The sequence below is a fragment of the Lagopus leucura genome, unplaced genomic scaffold (assembly GCF_019238085.1).
Source record: "Lagopus leucura isolate 7727_CA_CO unplaced genomic scaffold, USGS_WTPT01 Super-Scaffold_100057, whole genome shotgun sequence".
NCBI lineage: Eukaryota > Metazoa > Chordata > Aves > Galliformes > Phasianidae > Lagopus > Lagopus leucura.
Window position 1 is genome coordinate 67,850 of NW_024962303.1, and position 15,255 is coordinate 83,104.

Below are 15,255 nucleotides of genomic sequence, written 5' to 3' on the forward strand. Positions count from 1 at the left end.
GCAGCGCACGGCTCCGAGCCGTGCCGAGCCGTGCCGGGCGGGGCTGGCTGCGCTCCGCCCCAGCCAGGCGGGCGGTGGGGAGGGAGGGGGGGGGGTGTCATTTCCTCCGCCGTGCCGAGCCGTGCCGAGCCGTGCCGGGATGGGGCGGTAGCGGCCATGGAGCGGGCCGAGGGCCGGCCCGGGGCCGTGCAGTTGGTGCATGTGCAGCTTCAGGGCGGCGCGCCGTGGGGCTTCACGCTGCGGGGGGGGCTGGAGCACGGCGAGCCCCTCATCGTCTCCAAGGTAAGATCGGGGGTCCCGTCTCCCCCCCCTACGACTCTCTTTCCCCGCTTCCCAGGGCTCCCCCCGGGGGCAGGGAGGGCGGAGCGCAGGGAGCGGGAGGAAATTCCTCCGGCACATCCGTTGGGCTGGCGGGGGGGCGGCCGCCCCCGCACCCCTCCACCCCAAAGGAAGGCGATGCCGGGACGGGGGGGGCACCCGTGTGTCCCCTCTATGCTGCCTCCATATCCTCGAGATGGGACTTTGGGGGAAGTTGGGGTCCCTCCGACCCCGCTCCTGGCCCATCCGCCAAGGGTCCGCGCTGGAGATCGGGGTTTGTCGGCGGGGGCGCTGGCAGCTGCGCTCCCCTTCTCCTGGCCCCCCCCCCCCCCCCCCGCCCTGCAATTGTCCCTCGCTCTGTTGCTGTCCCCACTTTTTTGGGATCGGTTGGCATCGCCCCCGCTGGAGTCGTGCAGCACCCATGGGACACCCCAAATGCATGGCAGGGGGTCAGCCCCGTCCCCTTCGCTCGTGCCCCCCCAGTTTGTCCCTCCCAATGTACCCAGGGCCATCCCGCCCCGCTGCAGCGTGGTCTGGCCGGGGGAGCTGGAAAAGTGGCTCCTGTCCCTGCCCTGTGCCCCAGGGGTGTCACCGCGGGGCTGAGAGCCACTGTGCCCCGAGTCTGGATCGGGACCCCGGGGACGCGTCCTGCTGCTGCGGGAATCGAGAGGGGGGGTCCTCGCCGTGCCGGCCCCCGCCACCGCCGCGTGTGCAGTGCAGACAAAGGGGGCTTGTTCCAGCGCTCTGTGCATTCAGTGAGGGTCCCCCGGGGCGCCCGCAGCCGGCCGAGGAGCGTGCGTGCCGGCGGAATGGGGGGCCCCGGGCCCCCACGCTGGAGGAAGGATGGAGGGGGTCCGGCCGTGTGGGTCCTGTCCTGCGGTGGGTTCCAGCAGGTATTCCCACCGGCCGACTTGGTGCCACCATCCGGGACCGGAGTGAACGCTGCGGTTCGGCTGCCCGGCACGGCGGGTGCTGCGCTGCCTGTTGGTCCCCCAGCTCTGCCCCTGGGGGTGCCGGGGAGCGGCGGGGGGCCCCCGGCAGTGGGGCTGGCAGCCACCCAGGCGGGCGCTGAGGGCGCTGTGCGCAGAGCCCGTTCCTCTGCCGGGCAGGGTGGGGAGCCCGCGGGCAGGGTGGGCGGCTGGCGGTGGCGTGTCACCCCATAGGTGGCTTTGGGGTCCCCGTGGAGCCCTCCGGGAAAGGGTGCAGAGCCCCGTGCTGGCTGTTTTACCCTTAAACCCGCAGGCGGGCAGCAGAGCAGCATCCTTACGGGGCTGGGAATGAAGCCCCTATGGGTGACTGGCACAAAGAGCCCTTGTGCTGCCCGCGCCCGCAGGGGAATCTGCTGGGACGGGACATTTTTCTTCCCCCTCCTCCTTTCCCTCTGCCCTTTCTTAGCTCAGAATTTCATGTGACTGGGGCGGACACCGCGGATCCCTTGCATTCACAGCAGGGTGCTCGGGCTGAAGGCACCATCGGGGTGTAGGGGGCAGCTTTTGGGATGGTGCTGCCCTGATGCCTGTCTCTTACCCAGGTGGAGGACGGGGGGAAGGCAGCACTGTCCCGGAGGCTGCAGCCCGGCGATGAGCTGGTGAACATCAGCGGGACCCCCCTGTACGGCTCCCGCCAGGAAGCCCTCATCCTCATCAAGGGCTCTTACCGCACCCTCAAGATGATCGTCCGCAGGTTGGCACGGGGATGGGGAAGGGGCTCTGGGTGTGGGGTGACCCCTAGCATCACTCCTGGTCCCTGCAGTGGGGTGGGCAGATCCCAGCCTGGTGTCCCTTGCTCACCGCCCCCTCTCTGGGCGGTATCTCCGAGCTCTCCCTTCCTGCTTGCCTGGGGAAGGAAGGAGAGGCAGTGCCGGCCCCCCCAACCCCCCCTGCAGCCACTCTGCCGGCTGCTCCCAGCCAGGCTGCAGCGCTGGGGGGCACAGAGGGTCCTGGGCCGTGCCGCCGCTGGGGCGCAGCCTCATCCATGGTGAGTTTGAGGGTGTCAGGGGGTGGGGTAAGGGACCCCCGTGCCCGCCCCTCAGACTCCATTCCCTTCATACCAAGCCCTGGGGAGTGGGACAGCCCCTATGGATGCTGGGGCTGGCAGATGGCATTTGTGGAGCGCAGGGAGTGGCATCAGCCCTGCTATCCATATGGGAACACTTAGGAGGGTCTGGGATGGGGGGCACAGAGGTGTCCCCGCTGTCCCTTCAACAGGGTCCAGCAGCTGAAGCCAAGAGGGCTGAACTTGTTCTGGGCATGGGAGGAGAACGTTCAGCCGTGCCCTGTGCCAGAACCCTGTGTGCCATACCTGGGACCCCTGTGGTCCCCCCCCATCACTGCTGTCCCCCTTAGATGGGCGCTGGCCTGGGGGTGTGGGGGTGGGCAGGAAACCCCATAGGAAGTGACTTCAGCCCCGGTTCCTCGGCCCGGCTTCCTCCCCATTCTTGTCCTCTCCCGCTGTTGCTCTTGGCAAGGAGGAGCGTGCCCGTCCTCCGGCCCCATTCCTGGCACATGGCCAAGCTCGCCGAAATCCGCCCCGACGCCCCGGCCATGCACTGCCCCCCCGATGCCTTCAGCCTCTCCTGGCCCTCGGGTTGTGATGTCAGGTGAGAAAACACGGAGGGGTCCCAACTAGGGGGAGGATGGGGAGGGGGTCCCCAGGCTGCCCCACAACGCCGGTTCGCCACTGCCCTGTTTACTGCTGGCAGGAAGGGGTGGTGGCTGTGCCGGAGGCAGCCAGGAGGTGACGAGTCCCGGTGCCACGCATTCCCCATGTCCCCTGGGCAGCCGTTGTGCTGACTTGAACCTGGGGGTTGTATGCTCCCTTTCGGGGACACTGACGGCACCGTGACGCTGCCGGCAGCGAGCTGTCCCTGCAGTGGAACCCGCTGTCCCGGCACTGCAGCACGGACCGGAGCAGCTCCATCGGGAGCATGGAGAGCCTGGATCAGCCCGGCCACACTTACTACGAGGGCACCCCATCGCCTGTTGAGCACCACAGCAAGCGAGACTCAGCCTACAGCTCCTTCTCAGCCAGCTCCAACACCTCAGACTGCGCCTTATCCCTGCGCCCTGAGGACGCCGCCGGCCCTGAGGGTCCCTGCAAGCCCCCAGACCCACGCTACCTGCAGACAGGCGCTGAAGGAGCGGAAACGAGGCACACGGCTCGGCACCCCGTGCCCCCACAGCCCCCGGTGCGCAGGGACAGCCTGCGGGCATCCCCAGCCAGCAGCACGGACCGCTGCCGCGTGTCGGTGCCCGCCACCCCGCTGCACGCCCAGGGGAGGTGGATCTCCGACACTTTCCTGTGCCAGCGGGACAAAGAAGGCGAGGGGAGCAGCGGGAGGATGCCAGCAACGTGTCCCCCCAGGGAGCACCTCTCCGCTGATCAGTACTACATGCTGAGCTCCCACCCTGACCGCTGCGCTGGGGACGGCGGGGATCGGTCCTACCCAGAGAGCAGCACGCACCGTGTGCCAGATGCAGGGATGGAGACGGCGGGGGACCCCGTGCTGCTGTCCCCTCTGCAAGGCCATCGTCACAGCGCGCCTGAGCAGCTGCTGGCCTCCCAGCTCCGCGCCCTCCACGTGAGCGCCGGCAGCGGGCGGGCATCGCCTGCGTCCCCGGCACCTGATAACCACCGCTGGACCACATCCCCACTGCACGCCGAGCCCCGTGGGCCAGGAGGGCTCAGCCCCGCACCCAGCACCGAGGGCCTGGCCGAGGAGCAGCGGGCAGGGGGTCGGCGTGGTGGGGGTCCCCCAAACCGCTCAGCTCACTTTCGGCGCCGCAGCGAACGCTTCGCCACCAACCTGCGTAACGAGATCCAGCGGCGCAAAGCTCAGCTGCAAAAGAGCCGGGGACCTGGAGCGCAACCCCGGGGCGAGGAGCCCGTGGAGGAGGCGGAGGAACCCACAGAGGGCTCACCAAGCCCTGCACCCAGCGAGGACGGTAGGAGCTGCGTGGGGGACACGCTGCCAGGCCCCGAAGTTGAACGAGTGGCACCCAGCCGGGGCCGCTGGCGTTGGTCTCCGGAGCGCAAGCTGCAGCCGCAGCGCTCGCCCAGTCCCCGTGAGCACCAGGGTGCAGAGGAAGCCGTCCTCCTGCCCTTTGCTGACCGCCGCAGATTCTTTGAGGAGAGCAGCCGCCCCACACCCGCCTGGCATGGAAAACCCCCAAAAGCGGCCGAGCCCGACCCTTTCCCAACCGCTGAGCACCGTGACGCTCACCGCGTATCTGGACCCTACAGCGAGTGCTGCCGGGAGCAGCAGCCCTACTACAAAGTGCTGCCGAGGCACGGCGAGCTGGAGTATCTGCGGGGCTTCCCCTATCCCTATGGAGCTCCCCCTGGGATGCACGAACCTTGCCGCTACTGCACCGGGGAGATGTGCCCTGCGCTGCTGCCCCGCGGCCATGCCTACCGCTGCCACCCATGGGCACGCTGCCCCGACTGCTGCTGCATGCCACGGGATGAGAGCGGCGCCTGGGCACCCCGAAAGGCCTTTATGCCGGTGAGTGAGCCGTGCTTTGGGGATTTGGGATTGAGCATCGGGTCCCGGCTTGCTGGATCCTACTTGATTCCTGCCGCCTCTCCATCCCCACGCAGGAATTTCCCCTGGAGGAGTGGGAACCACCAGCGATAAGCAGGAAAACCAGCCAGTCCATTGGGTGAGCCAGTGCGGGGTTTGGGGGGCTGCACGCACCACCACGCATGCAAAGGGGTGGGCACGATCGAGGGCTGACTGGATGCTTTTTCTCCCCAGTGAGCTCACCCACTACAAACCAGGCTTCCAGCGGCTCGGCCCCTTCCGGCCCTGCTTTGAGAGCTCTGAGCCCGAGTGGCCGCCCTGCTACCGCACCACGTCCACGCACGACCTGTCCTGGGATGGTGAGCGGCCGCCCCGCTCCCCCGAGCCCCCCCCAGAGCCCCTGCACCGCCCGCTGCGGGGCCGAGCCTTCTCTGAGAGCCACCTCAACCTGGAGCCCTCCAGCCCCCGTGCCCGCAAGGACTTCCTCCGGGTGCAATCAGAGGCTCCGGGTTTACCCAAAAAAAAGGGTCCCCCGCCCCCCCGCCCGCCTCCACCCAACTGGGAGCAGTACAGGTTGCGCCGAGCATCGCAGCACCCCAAAAACGGCTCCGGATCCGGCACGGCCCTGCCACCATCCCGTAGCATTGCTGAAGCCGTGCGGCAGCGGACGCGCAGCCTCGCTGCTGAGACCCCCCCTGGCCGCCCCCGTGGGATGCCGGAACCCGAAGCTGAGCTCTGCAGGTGGGCGCTGTGGGGACCCCAGGGCCACCTCCTCACTTTTGGGGATTGGGGACCGCACCGTCCTTTGGAGGATGGTGTCAGCATCTCCGCCACTTGGTTTGGGTGGGACGCAGGGGGTTCCCTTGTGGGGGGTTTGCAGATGGGGAGGGGGTCCCTGGCCTCTGCGTTCCCTCCCTGCATGTCCCTGTGCGGTGATGTTCCCACCACTGTGTCCACAGGGTCAGGGAAGAGTGCTCAATATCGAAGGACCCCTGGGAACAGGAGGACCCCCCCCCAAAGGCTCAGCCGGGGCCGGGAGCGGGGCTGGTCCAGCGAGTGCCCTCTGCCCACTCCCAGCCCCATGGGCACTCCAGGGAGACCCCATTCCCGCAGCCCTGAGGGGTCCAACGCCCGGGGAGGGCGGCCCCAACCCCGCCGCATGAATTCGGAGGAGTTGCTGTGGGACGTGGCAGGCAGGGACCGCTCCTTGGCCGGCATCTTGGTGTCCCCTCCGGTCACCACTGCCACCGTTATGGGAGAGCTGCTGGCAGCAGGGGATCGCCAGGCGTGGAGGGAGCGGATCCAGCAGGATTGGCACCAGGAGCCACAGGACAGGTAGGGATGGCAGCCCGTGTCTCCTGGGAGCGTGGGGATGGTGGAGTCCCTATCACTGAGTCCCTGTGCCCACAGGCAGGGCTTTGAGCCCATCTCGCCTCCCTCCGGGGCCGCCGACAGCCCCCCCTCCTACGCAGCATATTATGGCAAAGCTGAGCTGCTGGGCAAGGTGAAGGAGCTGCCGGAGGTGGCGGAGGGGAGCTCAGAGGAGGAGGAGGAGTTGGAGCGAGAGCTGGTGGAGAAAAAGGTAACGGGGATGGGGGTTTCTTGGTGGAGGATGCTGGCTGCACTGCTCCATTCGTGCAGGAATGCTGGCTGCAGGGTGCAAAGATCTGTGCGAGGATGTTGGTTGCATCCCTTCACTCTGCAAGGCTGCTCTTCATCCATGCACGGATTCTGGCTGCGTGCCTCTGTCCATGCAAGGATGGGAGCTGCATGCCTTCATCCATGCAGCGATGCCAGCTGCATGTCTCCATCTGTACAAAGATGCCGGCTGCATGCTTCCATCCATGCAATAATGCTTGCTGCATCCCTGATCTATGCAAGAGTGCTGACTGCACGGCTCCATCCACGTGCCGGCATCCCTGTTCCCCATTGTTGGTCCCCAAACCCATCTGTCCCCGTCCCCCTGACAGCTGCAGCTGGTGGAGAGCCTGAGCCGCAAGCTGGCGGTGCTGCGGGAGGCACAGCGGGGCCTGCAGGAGGACATCAGCGCCAACGGGGCTCTGGGCGAGGAGGTGGCGGCCCGCCTGCAGGCGCTCTGCACGCCGGGCGAGTTCGACAAGTACCGCCTCTTTGTGGGGGATCTGGACAAGGTGGTCAACCTGCTGCTGTCCCTTTCGGGCCGCCTGGCGCGGGTGGAGAACGCGCTGAGCGCTCTGGGGCCGCACGCCGCCTCCGAGGATAAGGTGTGCAATGGGAGCGGCGGTGGCGCATGGGGTCGGGCTGCGGCGGCGCCGTGGGATTCATGTTTTGGGTGTCGACTGCAGGTGGCCCTGCGGGAGAAGCAGCGGCTGCTGGCGGCGCAGCTGGAGGACGCCAAGGAGCTGCGGGAGCACGTGGGGCGGCGGGAGGAGGCGGTGGGGGCCATGGTGGCCCGCTATCTGCCCCCCGAGCAGCTGCAGGACTACCGGCACTTCATCAAGATGAAGTCGGCGCTGACGGCCGAGCAGCGCGAGCTGGATGAGAAGATCAAGCTGGGGCAGGAGCAGCTGCGCTGCCTGCGGGAGAGCCTCGGCCAGGCGCCTACCAGCTGCTAGCCCTGTCCGTCCATCCGTCCATCCATCCACCCATCCATCCATCCATCCATCCATCCATCCATCCATCCATCCATCCATCCATCCACCCATCCATCCACCCATCCATCCACCCATCCATCTCGTTTATTTTTTCACATATTTATTCTCCAGGCTGACCGTTTGACACATGGGATGGGTGTCACCGTGTCCCCCGTCCCGCCGTGTGCCTTCAACCCCGTGCCTCAAAGGGTTAAGCCCTCTGTCCTCCTGTCCATCTGTTCTGTCCGGTTCTGTGAGTCCGTCTGGTCTGTCCGGAGGCAGAGGAATGCGGCCTCCTCTTCCTCCCCATTGTGTTGGGAACAATGGCCCCGGTCCCTCGGTTCTGTGTCCCCGTTGCCCATGGGGACACTGAGCAGCAATGTCACCCGCACCGGAAGGGAAGAATATGGGGAAAAAATTCCCCCAAGGACAAACCGGGGCTCCCGTCCCCAACTCTGCCTGCGCCGCGGTGTCCCCAAACAGCACTTAGTCCCTCTGCCTCCATCTGTCCCTACTGTCCGCCTGTCCCCTCCACGCTCATTTTGCACAGGGGTTCTGCAGGAGGGGGGACGTGGGGAACATTTTGGGGTGCCGTGCGCGGGGTCACTGCTAGGACCAAAGAGTGCTGTCCCCCCGGAGAGGGGACGCGGTGCCCTGGTGCCTGTCACACACTAAAAGAGCAGCAGCCGCTGCACGACTGTCCCACGGTGTCCTGCGTGTTTTGTCACCGCGTCCCCAGATGTCCTCAATGTCGCCGGGCTGAACTGGGGACAGCGGCCCCGGGGGGGAGGTCGAGGTGGGCTGGGGGGGTCGCGGTGTCCCCACGCTGCGAGGGCAGCGCCGGCCGCTGGGTGGCACCCGCGGGGAGATGTCACGCGTGGGGCGGTGCGTGGGGAGGAAACGCGGGGGGGGCGGGCGGCTGGGCGCGCGTGGGTGAGCGCAGGTGAGCGGGGCTCAGAGCGCAGCCGAACGCAACGCACGGCCGTACGGGTGAGCGAGGACACGCGGGTGGGTGCGTGGACACGCGTGTGAGCATCCGCACGGACACACGGCCGGTCGCGTGGGGGCACGCGCGGGGAGAAAAGTGAGCGGATGCACACGCGTGCGCACGCAGCCAGGTGAACGGACGCACAGACGAATGCGCGCTCACACGTGAACGCGTGCACGAGCGTGCACGCACAGGTGAATGGATGCACACGCACGTGCCCGGCACCTCCCCGCGCTCCCCACGCCCGTGCACGCGTGGGGGGATGCGGATCCCCGCGCTCCCACGCGCGTCCCCCTCCGCCTCCCCAACTCCACGCGCCCCGCTCCACGTGGGCGGTGCACACGCATGTGCGCGGCGCCGCGTGTGCGCGCGTGCTCGGGGCCGCGCGTGGGCCGCCCGCGCGCGGCGCAGCGCAGCGCAGCAGAGCGGCGGAGCGGCAGAGCGGCAGCCGGTGCAGGCTGGGGCTTGCAGCGCAGGGGCTGGGCCGGGGCTGCCGTGCAGAGGCGTCGTGCTGGGGGGGGCCGGGGGGTGCACAGCGTCCTTGCGCCGGCATCGGCATCGGCGGCGGCTGCAAAGGTGCGTGCCGTGGGTTTTTAAATGGGGGGGAGGTGGATGGGGTTGGGGGGGGGGGAGCGGTTCGGGTGCGCGGATCTGCGGTTGGATTGAGAGGGGGGAGAACGGTGGGGGGGCTGCACTGCGGTGCTGCTGCTTTGGTCCCCCCCTCCCCCTTCCCCCCATCCCATCATAAATCGGCAGCCCACGCTTGGTGTTCGGAGGGGAGGAAGCAGAGCATGTGGGGGAGGTGGGGGGCTGCAGTGGGTGCCCCGTGGTGCAGCCAGGTGGGTGCCCCCCCCCACGCACACTCCATATGGGGAGCCCCCATCTCACCCTGGAAGCTCCTCATCCCTTCCTGAGGTGGGAGAGCCCCCCCCCCTTCCCCCCCTCCCCCCCCCGGGGCCCGGCCCCCGGGGGGGGGGGGGGCCCGAGGGGGGGGGGGGGGGGGGCAGCACCCCAACGTCACCGGGGGGGACCAAGCAATGGGGCACCAAAACGAGGAAAAACGTTACATGGAATGGGAGAAGTTGTGCACCCCAATGGCACCGTCCCCATGGATTCCCACCTCGCGGGGGCTCTGTGCCCCATTTCAGGGCTCCATCTCCCCACCTCAGGGCTGTCCCCCCCCCACCCCCCTGAAGATGGCCGAGAAGCTGGTGGCCGGCGACCTGTTCCTGCGGCAGGCACGGGAATCCGTGTCATCCCTGGACTCGGACAAGCTGTCCCCTGTGTCCCCCGAGGCGGGCGGTGAGGAATCGTCAGACAGCGAGGGCGAGCAGGAGGGCAGCACCCACAAACTCATCCGGAAGGTGTCCACCTCGGGCCAGATGCGGAGCAAGGTGAGGGGACCCCCACCTCCTGTCAGCCCCGATCCCAAATCTTCGTTTTATTTCCTCCCTGCCGTGGTTACGGGTTGGCAGCTTGTGTGTGGCGTGACGGTTTGGTAGGTCCGATGGAAATATGGGGTGCTGCTATGGGGACAGGAGGCCGGTGTGGGTCTGGGGGTGGCAGAGCCCCCGGTGCTGTTTGGGATCGCTGGCTCTGTGCTGTGCGTGGTGGTGCTGTGGGGTCCCCTTGTCCCCCTGGCTGGTTGGCAGCATCTGGCACTTCACCACGCAGGAGGCAGTGCTGGAAAGGGAGCACGTATGGCATCCAGCGTGGCCACCATGCAGCCAAATGGGGGGGGGGCAGCACCCCACAGTCCTAATTAGCACAGAGTTAATAAGGGAGAACCCAGTGGTTCCCGAGAGATGCCTGGTTTAGCAGCGAGGAGGGGAGACCTATTTTTGGGTGTCCTCAGCCATCCCTGCTGCTGATAACAGGGGGCTGCTGAGGTTTTAGGGTTTCCACCCCACCTCTTGGGGTTCGGCGTGCCCCCATATGGTGCTGATGTCTCTCCTGGGGACAGGACAGGGCGGACGTCCCATCCCCATCCGTGCTGCGTCCACCCCCATCAGCGTGCACCCCAATTGCCAAAGCCCTGCCTCCACCCCCATCCATCCCAGCCCCCCGTCCCCCACACCCCAACTCGTGGGCTGTAATTGCGGGGCTCCCCGTGGGGCGCTTTGTGCCGGCCCTGGCGCGGAGGCGTTGAGGCCATTGTGCTCAGTGACAATGACAGCTGCCAGGCGCAGGTGCCCCTGCAGGGCTGAATGGCCCCAGTACAGGAGGGGGGTTGCTGCCACCCCCTCCTCCTCCTCCTCCTCACTGGGGCTGAGGGCTGCCGGTTCCCTTGAGAGCTGTGGGCATCAATGGGAAACTGGGGACGGGAACGTCCCCCACCACTGGCAGAGCAGTCCTGGGGTGTCACCTGCTGGAGTAACCCAGGGGACAGCACTGGTGGCGCTGGGCTGAGAAGCGTCACCGCAGAGGTGCTGGGCTGCAAATCATCTCTGAGAGCTGCTGGCAGCTGCCTGTTTACTCTGGGGTCCCCCTGTGTGCTTGAGGCAGCTCTATGTGCCCCTGCTCACTTTGGGGGTCCCTCTTTGTGCTTTGGGGCCCCCTATGTTCTTTAGGGGATCGCTTGCAGGCCCTTAGGTCCCCCGTGCCCCTTGGGGTCCTCTGCATGCTCTTAAGTCAGCTGCATGCTTTGGGGACCCTCTATATGATTTGCACTCCCCCTCATGCCTTGGGGTCTTCTGCATGCTTTGGAGTCCCCCTGCATGCTCTGAGGTCACCTTGGGGCCCCCTTGTGTGCTTCGGGGTCTCCCTGCATGCTTTGGGGGGCCACTATGTGCTTTGGGGTCCTTCTGCACGCCATGAGGTCCTTTGTGTTCTTTGGGGCTGCCCCACCTGCTTTGGGTTCCCCAAAGGGGATCATGACATCCCCTGTCTGCTTTGCAGTCCTCCTGTACACTTTGGGGTCCCCTGCGTGCTCTGAGTTCCCCCCATGGAGACACCCTGATCCCCCCCTGGGAGCTCCATTGGTCAGCTCACAGGGACAGCATCTCAGGTTCACGGGATACCATCGGCACCAGAGCCCATCTGTGCCCCAGTGCCCCACATTGCTCCCAGCCTGCAGGGACGTGAGGGGATGGGGTGGCAGTGCCTGGGCCACTGAGATAGCCTGTTGCCAGCAGCCGGATGTCTGCGGGGTGCCTCACCCCGACGCATTTTCCGTTCTGCACACACTGCATCGCCATCCTCCATTAATTCTGCAGCCCCTTTTCAGGCACCGGCACTGAAACCTTGCAGGGGTTCCCACAGCGCCGGGGTTTGGGGGCTGCAGGGCTGCAGGGCACTGCGTTGGGGTGCACGGCTGGGGCCGAGCCCGGAAGGGCCCATCGTGTTGCACAGCTGATAAGGTTTGCAGCCACCCGCAGCCCCAACCCTACTGGCGTTCTGGTGGTGCGGGGTCAGACCCGGCAGATCCCTCTGCGTGCCCATGGGGTGATGCTGGTGAGATGCAGGTTGGTGCTGTGATGCGTGCCGAGCCCCCTCTCCTCCTCTTTCTTTTGGGGCTTTTTGCTCCGATTTGGGGTGTTTCGACCTGGGGGTGGGGATGGAAAGGGCTCTGCTTTTCGGGTTGAGCAGCCAGGTCACATCCTGCCCGAACCCTGCATCGCTCAGAGCTGCTCCCGCTGCGGTGCTGGCACCCGCCCTGCAGGATCGTGCTGCCCGCCTGGCCCCCAGCCACGCCGAGCTGGGCTGCAGTGCTGGCTCCGACCCTGCTGTGCCTGCACCATGCTGCAACCCCTGCTTCCGAGCATCAGGATCCCCCCGTTTCCCCCCTGCTCCTTCCCACCCAGAGCCCCCTGCATCCCCCTGCGCACCAGGAGGTCCCCATGTGCCGTGCTTCTCATTATTAGGAGCTCACCGTGTCCCCTTACTTCTCCCCCCACCAGGAGCCCCCCAACATCTCCCCGTATCCCCCACTCCTCACCATTGCAACTTCCCACAGCCCAACGTTCCTTCCTGTCATAAAGCCCCCCATGCCCCTCTCCTCACATCACCGTGACACCCCGTGTCCCTCCATCACCACCCCAAGCCCCCTGCACCCCCATACCCGTCACCATCAGGATTCTCCAATGTTCCCTCATCATCACCGTGCATCCTCCTGTCCCCGTGATCATTATTGCCATCCCATATCACTTGGTGGGGGTCCTGGGAGCTGATGTCCCCATGTCCCCACAGAAGAGTGTGAAGGAGGGGCTGCTGCTGAAACAGACGAGCTCCTTCCAGAGGTGGAAGCGGAGATACTTCAAGCTGCGAGGCCGGACGCTCTATTATGCCAAGGATGCTAAGGTGGGCTGGGGGGTTTCTGAGCCCCCGCTGAGCTGGGTTTGGGTTTGCAGCAGTACTGAGCCCTGCTTTGTTCCCACAGTCCCTGATCTTTGATGAGGTGGATCTGTCTGACGCCAGCGTGGCTGAGACCAGCACCAAGAACATTAACAACAGCTTCACAGTGAGGCGGAGGCTTTCTGTGGGGTTTGGGTGGGCTGTTGTAGGGTTTGGGCGGGCTGCCATGGGGTTCAGGTGGGTTGCCGTGGGGTTCGGCTCTCTGTGGGGTGGCCTTGCAATGGGCTGTGGCACTGTGGCTCGTCGCAGGTGATCACGCCGTTCCGCAAGCTCATCCTATGTGCCGAGAACCGTAAAGAGATGGAGGACTGGATTGGGGCCCTGAAGTCAGTGCAGAAGTGGGAGATTCACGAGGTGGGATGGCTGTGGGGTCAGGCAGTGGGTCCCCAGGGCTGGCAGTGCCATGATGATGGGATACTGGGAGGGTCTGTCGGGATATCGGGATGGTGGACCAAAGGGACTGTGAGATGCTGGGATGCTGAAATAGCGGGATGCTGGGAAGGACTGCAGGGATGTTGTGTTGTCGGGAAGGATGGCTGGGATAGCAGGATGCTGGGAAGGGTCACTGGGATGTGGGGGGGCCCAGGGAGTCACAGGGCCGTGGCTGCAGCTGGGCTGTGCCCCACAGGCCACGCAGTTCAACATGGAACACTTCTCGGGCATGCACAACTGGTACGCCTGCTCCCATGCCAGACCCACCTTCTGCAACGTGTGCCGCGAGGCGCTCTCAGGGGTCACCTCCCACGGCCTCTCCTGTGAAGGTGGGCACCCAGGGGTTCCCTGGGCCATATGGGGGGAGGGAGAGGGGGAAAAGGTGGGGTCAGGGGCCGTCCTCGCCCCTCACCCGCTCTTCCATACCCCACAAGTGTGCAAGTTCAAAGCGCACAAGCGCTGCGCCGTCAGAGCCACCAACAACTGCAAGTGGACCACGCTGGCGTCCATCGGCAGCGAGATCATCGAGGACGAGGACGGGGTGAGCATCCCCACTGCGGGGCCGCCGTCACTGGGCACGACGTGGGGACTGATGGTTGTCCCTGCCCGCAGGTGGCCATGCCTCACCAGTGGCTGGAGGGGAACCTGCCCGTGAGCGCACGCTGTGCCGTCTGCGACCGGACCTGCGGCAGCGTGCGGAGGCTGCAGGACTGGAGGTGCCTGTGGTGCAAAGCCATTGTAAGGACGTGTGCCCCCTGCATCCCATGGGGACAGCCAGGCTGTGGGTCGTCCCTCAGCTAACACAAATGCCCCCAGGTGCACAGTGCCTGCAAGGAGCAGTTTGGCAAGAGGTGCCCCCTGGGGCAGTACAAAGTGTCCATCATCCCACCCACCGCCCTGAACAGCATCGACTCGGATGGTGAGTCGGGAGGGGACGCACCGTGCCATCAGTAGGTTCCAGAACGAATGCCACCCAGGGATGTTCCCACACCGCTTCCCTCACCCTATCTGCTTCCCTATCCGGAGGGGTCCAGCTGGCCTCAGCCAAGCGAAATCTGTTCCTCTCCTCTGGATATTCCTTCTCGTGTTCTTTAATGATTTCCACCGCTCCGCTCAGCCGGTGGCTCATCTGCTGCTCGTTACTCATCGAGATGCTGTCAGGGCAACCGTCACGCGGTTCTCCTCCCTCCTCAGAGCCGTGTCTGCTCCATCCAACCCAGGGACTGGGAATGGGGCGGCCGAGGTGTCCCTGAGCCGGCTGCAGGCCAGCCCCTTCCATGCTGTGCTGCGGGCACATTGCATTCCCCATCTCATTTCTTTAAAAGCATGCTGCCGGCTGCCAACCTCCCTGAGTCATCTGCAGAGTTGGGGGGGACGTGGCAGCTTTTGGCAGTGGCTGTTCTCCAGGGCCACCGAATGCCACTGAATCTGGGTGGGGATTCCCACCTGGTTGTGCTGGGTCAGTCCCTGCAGTGAGGGACGGACCCCTCTGTGCCCATTGCAGTGGCTGCAGCTTGGGGACAGGAGCCAGCCCGCTGACTCACTGTGCCTGCAGGGGCAGTGCTGGAAGAACCAAATTTGGCCTGTGTGCTGCCCTGGCACAGCCTCGCCTGTCCCTGGCCCCATTTCCTTTCCCATCCCATCTCCTTCCCCATGTCCACTCCATCCTCATTCCCATCTTCCTCTCATCTCCACTCCTATCCTCGTTCCCATCTCTGTCTCTATCCCATACCATCTCCCTTCCATTCCCAACCCCATCTCCATGCCCACGCTTTTTCCCATCCCCATCTGATCCCATCCCATCCCATCTATGTCTCATCCTCCTCTCCTTCTCCATTCCCATCCCCATCCCATCTCCTTCCCCATTTCCATTCCATCCTCATTCCCCATCTCCATCCTATCCCACCTCATCTTCATTCCATCTCCAACCCCATCTCTCTGCCTTTCCCCATCCCATCCCATCCCATCCCATCCCATCCCATCCCATCCCATCCCATCCCATCCCATCCCATCCCATCCCATCCCATCCC

The 15,255-nt window shown here is 65.7% G+C and overlaps 2 protein-coding genes across 2 annotated transcripts in view; both read left to right on the forward strand.

The window, feature by feature from the left end:
- The first annotated feature begins 152 nt into the window (after positions 1 to 152).
- SHROOM4 (shroom family member 4) lies at positions 153 to 7,515 on the forward strand. Its single transcript, XM_042886475.1, is given in 11 exon segments — positions 153 to 282; positions 1,850 to 2,001; positions 2,786 to 2,917; positions 3,175 to 4,822; positions 4,918 to 4,979; positions 5,075 to 5,581; positions 5,800 to 5,848; positions 5,850 to 6,175; positions 6,251 to 6,422; positions 6,811 to 7,083; positions 7,165 to 7,515. Coding segments are annotated over 11 exon segments (3,717 nt in total). The 5' UTR covers positions 153 to 156; the 3' UTR covers positions 7,435 to 7,515.
- Positions 7,516 to 9,636: 2,121 nt separating this feature from the next.
- Positions 9,637 to 15,255, forward strand: part of DGKK (diacylglycerol kinase kappa) — an 11,839-nt gene continuing 6,220 nt past the window's right edge. The window contains exons 1-8 of the mRNA XM_042886474.1: positions 9,637 to 9,834; positions 12,629 to 12,739; positions 12,819 to 12,899; positions 13,043 to 13,147; positions 13,422 to 13,554; positions 13,660 to 13,766; positions 13,838 to 13,963; positions 14,042 to 14,144. Coding sequence (XP_042742408.1) covers positions 9,637 to 9,834; positions 12,629 to 12,739; positions 12,819 to 12,899; positions 13,043 to 13,147; positions 13,422 to 13,554; positions 13,660 to 13,766; positions 13,838 to 13,963; positions 14,042 to 14,144 — 964 coding nt within the window. The remainder of the gene's footprint in view (positions 9,835 to 12,628; positions 12,740 to 12,818; positions 12,900 to 13,042; positions 13,148 to 13,421; positions 13,555 to 13,659; positions 13,767 to 13,837; positions 13,964 to 14,041; positions 14,145 to 15,255) is intronic.